The following is a 10,162-nucleotide window of genomic DNA, read 5'->3' on the forward strand; positions in this document are numbered from 1 at the left end:
CTGTAGCTAGTTACAAGCTAACATAAAATTAGACAACATAAAACCCATTGACTAGATTGAGCCAAATCATTGACTAGATTCAGCCAAATCACCATGCAATCTCAAAAAAGGAAGAAAGAAAGAAAGAAAGAAAGAGAGAGAGAGAGAGAGAGAGAGAGAGGAAGGAAGAAAGGAAGGAAGGAAGGAAGGAAGGAAGGAAGGAAGGAAGGAAGGAAAATCTTCTGGCTGAATGGGAGATGTTAGTGCTGTTAGGAGAATCAGGAAACCAGACACATGAACCCATACCATGAAGGCTGCTGGTTCACAGAACAGACTGGCTCATCCATTCTCCTTAATTTATACAATGCTTAGAGGTAGAAAAGGCCACCCTCTTAGAAGACTGTGTCATCATCCCACTTTGTGCAGTTTGAGGCCTTTCCAGAAGTAACTTTGTTTTTAGTGAAAGATGTTCACATATGAGCTAAATGAATTTTTCTTTGCTTACATGATATCTATAAAATTAAATCTCACAAAATAAGGGCAATAGAATATGTAGCAGGAGGGATGAGGAACTGGGGATAGCCACTGGAGGGTCTCAGATGCCCAGGAAACAAGAGGATCCCAAGACCCAGTAGGCATGATTTCAGCAGAGAAGGGGAAATAGAATCGGTAGAGATCACCTCCAATAGATAGGCATGGCTCCCAGTCCAAGTATGGGGCCACACACCCATCTCACAGTTTTTAACCAAGAAATATTCCTGTCCAAAGGAAGAACAGGGACAAAAAATGAAGAAGAGACTGAAGGAAAGGCCATCCGGGGACTGCCCAACCTGGGGATCCATCCTGTCTGCAGATAACAACCCTGACACTGTTGCTGTCGCCAAGAGGCTCTTGCTGACAGAATCCTGGTGTGGCTACTCCTCAGGAGGTTCAGCCAGCAACTGATCAATGCAGATGTGGATGCTTGCAGCCAACCACTCAGCCAGAATGAGCTCAGGACTCTGGTGGGAGAGCTGGTGGAAGGACTGAGGAGTTAAGGAGAATTGCAATCCCCTAGGAAGAACAACATCAGCTGTCCAGAACACCCAGTGCTCCCAGTGACTAGACCACCAACCAAGAAGTGTACAGGGGGGATCCGTGGCTCCAGATACATAGGTAGCAAAGGATGGCCTTGTCTGACATCAAAGGGAGAAGAGGCCCTTGGTCCTGTGGAGGTTTGGTGCCCTGGGAGATGCTGGAGGGGTGGGACAAGAGAGGGTGGATGGGAGGGGAAGCACCCTCATAGAGGCAAAGGGGAGAGAGGGAGGGGAGGTTGTGGGATGATAGGGGGCTTGTGGAGGGGTAATCAGGAAGTGGGATATCATTTGAGATGTAAACAAATGTAATGAGAAAGAAAGAAAGAAAGAAAGAAAGAAAGAGAGAGAGAGAGAGGGAGGGAGGGAGGGAGGGAGGGAGGGAGGGAGGGAAAGAAAGAGAGAGAGAGAGAAGGAAGGAAGGAAGGAAGGAAGGAAGGAAGGAAGGAAGGAAGGAAGGAAGGAAGGAAGGAAAGAAACTGAGCACAGTAGTGAATGCCTATAATCCCTGCTATTTAGGGGCAAGAGAATGGAAGGCTGACCTAGGCAACATAGAAAGGAAACATGAGAGAGCAGTATGATTTTATAAATAATAGCAAGTAGCAACAGTCTTGTGAGATACATTTTAAAAAATCATGGGACCCTGAGATTCCTAATTTGGGATTCTTCTCATATGGACTAAAATAATAAGGTGAAAAGATAATGGGCTGGGCATTCTTGAAAATTTCATCCAGTGCATTTCTAAAAGCTCTCAAACAAATGGGTGTTTATAAAAAAAAAAAAAATGGAGTTAGAGCCAGTAACCAAATCCTTTCATAATTTGCATATCAAACCTCTTACTTTTAGTCATGTGACAAAGAGAAATAGGAAATAACTCTCAATGAAGAGGGGAAGTATTGCAGCATCACTGACGGTGGGAAGATTACAGGGCAGACACCACTTCACAGTGAGGAACCTAAGTCAGAGTCAGACAGAATGGCAATAATTACCACAAATTCTGACTATTTTGCTCACAGGTATGAAGTCATAATCCCTTTCGTGGTCTCTACAATATGCTCTATTGTTGGCATCATTGGCAATGGCTTCATCACAGTCATCTATGGGACTGAATGGGTCAGGAGCAAAAGACTCCCCACTGGTGAGAACCTTATGTTGATGCTGAGTTTTTCCAGGCTGTTGCTACAGATATGGATGATGGTAGAGATTACTTATAGTCTACTTTTCCCGATCATTTATAACCATAATGCCATGTATAAACTATTCAAAGCCATCTCTGTGTTTCTAAACTACTGTAACCTCTGGTTTGCTGCTTGGCTCAATGTCTTCTATTGTCTTAAAATTGTGAACTTAGCTCACCCTCTGTTCCTTCTGATGAAGCAGAAAATCATAGGGCTGATGCCTCGGCTCCTGAGTCTGTCAGTGTTGGTTTCCTTCAGCTTAAGTTCCTTCTTCTCTAAAGACATCTTAAATGTGTATGTGAACACTTCTGTTCCCATCCCTTCTTCCAACTCCACAAAGATGAAGTACATCTTTATGATCAATGTACTCAGCCTAGCTTTCTTGTATTATATGGGGATCTTCCTTCCTTTGTTCATGTTCATCATGGCAGCCACTCTGCTGATCACCTCACTCAAGAGGCACACCCTGCACATGGAAAACAGCACCACAGGCTCTAGGGACTCCAGCATGGAGGCTCACGTGGGTGCCATCAAATCGACCAGCCACTCTCTCATTCTCTACATTATTAATGCACTGGCTTTATTTATTTCCATGTCAAACATCCTTGGTGCTTACAGTGTCTGGAATAGTTTGTGCAACATTATCATGACTGCCTATCCAGCCGGCCAGTCAGTGCATCTGATCTTGAGAAATCCAGGGCTGAGAAGAGCCTGGAGGCGGTTTCAGCACCATGTTCATCTTTACCTTAAAAGGTAGAACCAGTAACTGGAACCTGGAAGTATTATAAGACCTGACCCAACCAGTTCTCCCTTTTCTTCACAGATCTCTTCATTCATTTTTCCCACACACAAAACCTGCTCTAACAGTAACTACTTCTCTGGTAACTGGATTCTTAGATGAATGTGAAACTGAATTAACTTGAGAGTCTAAGCAGAAGTAGAGAAGGAATTTGAAGATTGACTCAAAAAAGCACCTTTATACCTTTATATCTCCATCTTCTCTGCTCTCCATGACCCCTGAGGCTTAGGAGATCTCAGTTGCTCCAAAGGATAATGTTATCTGCTGAACACCCTTTGATTCTTGAAGATACCCTGGAATAGAGAGAAGATCATCTGATCTACTTTTGACATCCTGATATCCTCAAAAAGTACAAAAAGAACTGCTATCAGGGACAACATTCAGAGCAATAAAGGAAACCAGGATTCCTATAAAGAAAAGATTTAGGAAACAAAGAGCTGGCCAGTTATTAGGACATAAGATGATAGTACTTCCTTAAAAAGTAAAACATAAAGAAATAGGCTTTGGCATTTTCAACAAATGGTGCTGGAACAACTGGCGGTTATCATATAGAATAATGAGAATTGATCCATTCTTATCTACTTGTACAAAGCTCAAGTCTAAGTGGATCAAAGAACTCCACATAAAACCAGAGACTCTGAAATTTATAGAGGAGAAAGTGGGGAAAACCCTCAAAGATATGGGCACAGGGGAAAAATTCCTAAACAGAACAGCAAAGGCTTGTGCTTTAAGTTCAAGGGTCGGCAAATGGGACCTGATAAAATTGCAAAGCTTCTTTAGGGCAAAAGATACTGTCAACAAGGCAAAAGGGCCACCAACAGATTGGGAAAGAATTTTTACCAATCCTAAATCTGATAGGGGACTAATATCCAATATATACAAAGAGCTCAAGAAGCTGAACTCCAGAAATTCAATAACCCCATTAAAAATGGGGTACAAAACTAAACAAAGAATCCTCAAGTGAGGAATACCAAAGGGCTGAGAAGCACTTGAAAAAATGTTCAACATCCTTAATCATCAGGGAAATGCAAATCAAAACAACCTTGAGATTCCACCTCACACAAGTCAGAATGGCTAGGATCAAAAATTCAGGTGACAGCAGATGCTGGGCAGGATGTGGAGAAAGAGAGACACTCCTCCATTGGTGATGGGATTGCAAGCTTGTACAACCACTCTGGAAATCAGTCTGGTGGTTCCTCAGAAAACTGGACATAATAGTACTACCGCTAGATCCAGCAATACCTCTCCTGGGCATACACCCAGAAGATGTTCCAACTGGTAATAAGGACACATGCTCCACTATGTTCATAGCAGCCCTATTTACAATAGCCAGAAGCTTGAAAGAACCCAGATGCCCCTCAACAGAGGAATGGATACAGAAAATGTGGTACATTTACACAATGGAGTACTACTCAGCTATTAAAAACAATAAATTTATGAAATTCTTGGGCAAATGGATGTATCTGGAGGATATCATCCTGAGTGAGGTAACCCAATCACAAAAGAAGTCACTTGATATGCACTCACTGATGGGTGGATATTAGCCCAGAGGCCTAGAATACCCAAGATACAACTTCCAAAACACAGGAAAATCAGGAAGGAAGAACAACGGGTGGATGCTTCATTCCTCCCTAGAATACAGAATGAAATATCTATGGAAGGAGTTTCAGAGACAAAGTTTGGAGCTAGGGTGAAAGGATGGACCATCCAGAGACTGCCCTACCCGGGGGCCCATCCCATGATCAGCCACCAAATGGACACTATTGTGTGCGTCCGCGGGATTTTGCTGAAGGGACCCTGATATAGCTGTCTCCTGTGAGGCTTTGCCAGTGCCTGGCAAGTGCAGAAGTGGATGCTCACAGTCATCTATAGGATAGAGCACAGGGCCCCCAATGTAGGAGTTGGAGAGGGTGCCCAGGAGCTGAGAGGGTCTGCGGCCCTATAGGTGGAACAACAATATGAACTGATCAATACCCCCAGAGCTGGTGTCTCTAGCTGCATATGTAGCAGAAGATGGCCTAGTCGGCCATCATTGGGAAGAGAGGCCCCTTGGTCTAGCAAACTTTATATGCCCCAGTACAGGGGAACCCCAGGGCCAAGAAGTGGGAGTAAGTGGGTAGAGGAGCAGGGCGGGGGAGGGTAAGGGGACTTTTGGGATAGCATTTGAAATGTAAATGAAGAAAATATCTAATAAAAAATGTGGGGAAAAAAATAAAGAGGCTTTGGATTTGAGTGACTGGAGGCCATGTTTACTGCTAAAGAAGTGACAAAGTGGCATCCGGCTTCCAGAAGTCTCCAGAGGGGAAGAAGAAATGATGAGAGAGCATGTAAAGAGAGAGTCTGTAAAGACTAGGAACACAGGGAGTTTCTCTGGGTTAAATGGTGAAATAGAAGGTAGAAGACAGAAACATGGCTAATCAATTGGTTATTTTTCCAAATGGGAGGGGATGAAGCAAGAAGAGAAGAAAAGAAAAATGGAATAGGAAAGTGTCAAGCAAAGAGAAAGGTCAAATCAAATATTAATTTTTCTTACTAGCCAACTCCCATCAATGTAGCGGGCACCCACTGGCTTTACCTGTTCTGGGCTACCTTGAAGAAACTAATGAGGCTTGGGTTACATGGGAGAGGGTGTGGAAAAGAAAAACAGTCCTTGTCATTTTCACCTCTCAGGATGGCACTGGCAACATTACTTCAAAGGGTTATCTACAAAGTGGAAATTTGAATATCTCTTTATTGTGTTCCTTGCAAATTAAAATTACTGAAGAAAACAGAGAGAAAGTTTCTGTTCATAGGAAGCTCAGGGAGCTCCCAAATAAAACCCAAGATGGACAGGAAAGACGAGACTAATTGTGCCCCGTGCCTCTCATTCATGTTATATAGCCTGTTACACCTCAAATCTACAAATGAACAAAATACGGCTTCTCTCTTTCTCTCTCTCTCTTTTTTAAAGATTTATTTATTTAATGTATGTGAGTACACTGTCACTCTCTTCAGACACACCAGAAGAGGGCGTTAGATCCTATTACAGGTGGTTGGGAGCCACCATGTGGTTGCTGTGAATTTAACTCAGGGCCTCTGGAAGAATAGTCAGTGCTCTTAACCACTGAGCCATCTCTCCAGCCTCTCTCTCTCTCTCTCTCTCTCTCTCTCTCTCTCTCTCTCTCTCTCACATATACACTCAAATATGTTATCTTGTAATTATGAAAATGTAGTCTTTTGATTTAATTTATACTTTATTTGAGTGAATATTACCTTTTTATAGTTGTTATAGTAAAGATAAAGATTGCAGGTTTAATTCCAATGACAATAGAATGAAAAAAAATTTTAAGTGACAGATGTTGATAAAGCGCTTCCATACCCACTGTATATATGCTAATACATCAAAAATGAAACATGAAGTTGTTATCACATTAACAGGAATCCTGACAAGATTCCAAAAATGAGTAATTTCTCTCTGGGTTTGTTCTGAAGAAATGCCATCACCTTGTTTGTAGGCACCTGCAGCAGCAGGCAGGAAATTGAGTAGCTCATTGATGCTGTGTGTTATCCAGCCTTCAACTTGATGAAACTTGTTCACATTCACGTACTTCCTTTATGAAAAGATGAACTACGCATACAGAAAGGACAAGAAGGTTTAGTCTTCAAGTAGGTTTGTTTTAGACAGAAATCAGAAGTCCTAAATAAAGACAAAATTGGACTCCTGCTGAACTGAAGACGATAACTAACTTCTCAAACCCTGGCTTGATTGTTGTCCTGGCATCCTTTCTGGAAGTACTTAGAGACTCTGTCTGCCCATCCCCCCCTTTCATCACCCTAAGGGATATGCAGGATTTTTTTTCTTGCTCTGGATGTTTATAAACTGTATGAGAAAAGCAATGGGCTTTTGGTGGCTGAAAGACTCTAGAATGGAAGGCTCAGTACTGAGATAGAGGGTCCGGGGTCTTAGATCTGGCTGAGTTCCCAGAAATGAAGGGTTTATGGCAGCACAGGTGAACATAAAATCTGTGGCTTGAAGAGTACTAAACTACCCTACAATCTAGCACAGTACTGGGCTATCCCACAACCAAACACACCCATCTCTCTGGGTGACTACTAAAACTCCACTGTGGTTTCTGTGTTTGAGTTTGTAGGTAACTTGGGTTGGGGGGGGGTGGTTTGGTTTGGTTTGGTTTGGTTTGGTTTGGTTTGGTTTGGTTTGGTTTGGTTTGGTTTGGTTCCCTCCTGTGTTCTTTGGTTTGGGATACTGGACAAAAAGGTCTCTGTGTCCTCTTCTAAATAGGTCAGAAGCTGACTGCTGCAGGAGAGGCAATGGATTCAGGGAAATGCTCATCTTGTGTGTTCTCTAACAGAAGATTCTATTGATAAATAGAAGGTGGAAATATTCAGGAGCCTGTGGCTGAGAGTGCAGGTCTAGACAGGAATGATGTGGGAAGAGGTGTTGGGGGAGGAAAAAAACTGTGAAAGGGAAGGTGAGAGGTGCTAAGAGCTGAAGTTGGTCTTAGGCAGTTTCGTTTTCGGAGTAGTTTTCCTCCCACAGTCTGGCTCAGGACTCACACCTAGCAGAACAAAGGGTCTTCCATGGGTATTCAGAAGCAATGTTCCTCAGTAGGTTGCTTCCTGGTTAAAGGTGGGTAGAGCATAGGTACTCTTTGTAGTTACACTCATCTACCAACAGCCTTTATTGACAAAATACAATGTTCTGGTTATATATATGGTTTTATATGATATATGTGTTAGGGTCTGAAGATTTGAGAAATAATCCACTATGAAAACCAAGTTCTAGCCAGCAAAAGTGTCTTTATTCAGAAACTGAAATATCAGGAAAATGGCTGGGATTGGAAACCAAACCTTGTTAGCCAAGGTTGAGATAGAGAAACCTTTTAAGCAAAAGAGCACAAACTAGGAGGGGTGAGGCCAAGGGTAGGCCAGCCATTCAGGAGCATTCATGCTGTATGTTCCCAACCATTTTCCACACCTGGCATCCTAAGTGGGTTACTGCCTCTCAAATACCTCAGATGGCACCCCTGATAACCTGGCCTAGATCAAGGCCAACCAGTCAGAGCTTCCATGGGATTTCATTCTAACTGAGAGCTAAACCAACAAGGCATGGGGTGTGACATTGTGGTCTAAGGTCACAGAGAAGCCATTTCAGGGAATTCAGTTGTTTCTTAGAATTTAGTTTAGTACGAAATGGAAACTACATATAAGAAGGAGTCCCTGTAGCTAAGGAGACTCTCAATATATGTAATACACACACACACACACAATTGTATGAATGTTCACTTTTTTCAAATTGCATAATAAAAAAAATAAGAAAAAGTGGGTTTTTAATGTGATACAAAAAAAGGTTTAAGAGAGGTGGTTCAGCAGTTAGCACGATGTTCTTGCAGAGGATTCAAGTTCAGTTCTCAGAACCCACACAGTGGCTTACAGCCCTCTGTAACTATTGTCCCACGGGATCTGAAACCCGCTTCTGGCTTCTGGACATGGTACACATACATTCATACAAGCAAACATTAGAACAAAAAATAATTTGGGGGGTGGGGGGTTCGAGACAGGGTTTCTCTCTATAGCCCTGGGGCTGTCCTGGAACTCACTTTGTAGACCAGGCTGGCCTCGAACTCAGAAATCCGCCTGCCTCTGCCTCCCGAGTGCTGGGATTAAAGGCGTGTGCCACCATGCCCGGCTCAAAAAATAATTTTTTAACAATGCAAAGAGAAAAGAATCTGTTTCCCTGGACTTTGGAATGACTTGGCAGCAAAACAAGATGCAGAGAAGCCCAAATTGGAACATTGATAGGAAAGCCTCCTCGGTCTTTTGGACAACGGTAATTCTATCCCATGCAGTTTCTCCTGATTTGTTCTTTACTAGTGTGAGACATTGGGTAGTGGCTGCATCTCCAAGCCTCTGCTTCTACATCCACTTCTAGACTTAAAATGCCCAGAGCCCACTCAGATCAAGTTGGATAGCAGGGCACTTAGTCGTCAGGGCAGAGTGTGACCACAGGTCGGTGATAGTTTGTTCTACTTGAATGGAAGGTGGGAAATGAAAGGCAGATGCCCTGAAGCCTTTACCCTGATTCTTCACTGGGCAAGCAGAGAAGTGGTTGCCAGGCAGCCAGCATTCCAGTTTGAACTGCCTGGGAACTGTTTCAGTGTTGATTTGAACAAATAGGGCACTAGGTCAGGAGTCAGCAAGTTTTTTGCCAAAAGTCAGAAAATAGATGCTTTAGGTTATGCCAGGAACAAAAGGTCTCTGTTACAGGGACTCGCCTCCTGTGTGGCAGCACAAAACTGTCAGAGATGTTTAAATGAATGGATGTGGCTATGGTAAATAACAATTTTATTTATGGACACTAAAATTTGAATTTCATATCATTTTGAAATGTCATGAAATATTACCCTGTTCTCAATGCCAGGTGTGATATATCATATCTTTAAACCCAGCACTGGCAAAAAGAGATGAATTAGTCTCTGAATTTGAAGGAAGTTGATCTACTCCAGGACACTCAGAGATACACAGAGAAACACTATCTCGAAGAAGAAGAAGAAGAAGAAGAAAAAGAAGAAGAAGAAGAAGAAGAAGAAGAAGAAGAAGAAGAAGAAGAAGAAGAAGAAGAAGAAGAAGAAGAAGAAGAAGAAGAAGAAGAAGAAAAGAGGGGAGGAGGAGGAGGAGGAGGAAGAGGAGAAAGAGGAGGAGGAGGAAGGGGAGGAAGGTGATGAAGGGGAAGAAGGGGAGGAAGGGGAAGAAGGGGAAGAATGTAAAAATTATATCCTTAGTGTCTGGCCTATACGAAGAAGAGAAGATGGGGAGGAAGGAGTTTAAATTTCCCTCAAGGCACAGTTATAGACCCTATGTGGCAGTTAGGTTTCACTGTAAATCACCAATGCACAAAGTAAGAACTTTTGCCATTCAGCATTTCCAATACTTTATCACTTATTACTTCTTCAGCCTTTTCCACCCCTTTTCAAACCTTTCAAACACAACCTTACAGAGAGTCAACTCCCACAAACTCTCCTTTGACCTCCATACATTCCCTATGGCATACTTATGTTTGAGAACACGCCAATACATGCACACATGTGCACATGTGTGCACACACACAATATTGACTGATTGATTGGTTGATTGAT

At 42.7% G+C, this 10,162-nt stretch overlaps 1 protein-coding gene across 1 annotated transcript; it reads left to right on the forward strand.

The window, feature by feature from the left end:
- The first annotated feature begins 2,027 nt into the window (after positions 1-2,027).
- Positions 2,028-2,987, forward strand: Tas2r144 (taste receptor, type 2, member 144). Its single transcript, NM_001001453.1, has one exon. The coding sequence runs from the start codon at positions 2,028-2,030 to the stop codon at positions 2,985-2,987; it is 960 nt and encodes a 319-aa protein (NP_001001453.1).
- The last annotated feature ends 7,175 nt before the right edge of the window (positions 2,988-10,162 follow it).

Source organism: Mus musculus, chromosome 6, assembly GCF_000001635.26.
Source record: "Mus musculus strain C57BL/6J chromosome 6, GRCm38.p6 C57BL/6J".
In the NCBI taxonomy this organism is placed as follows: Eukaryota; Metazoa; Chordata; class Mammalia; order Rodentia; family Muridae; genus Mus; species Mus musculus.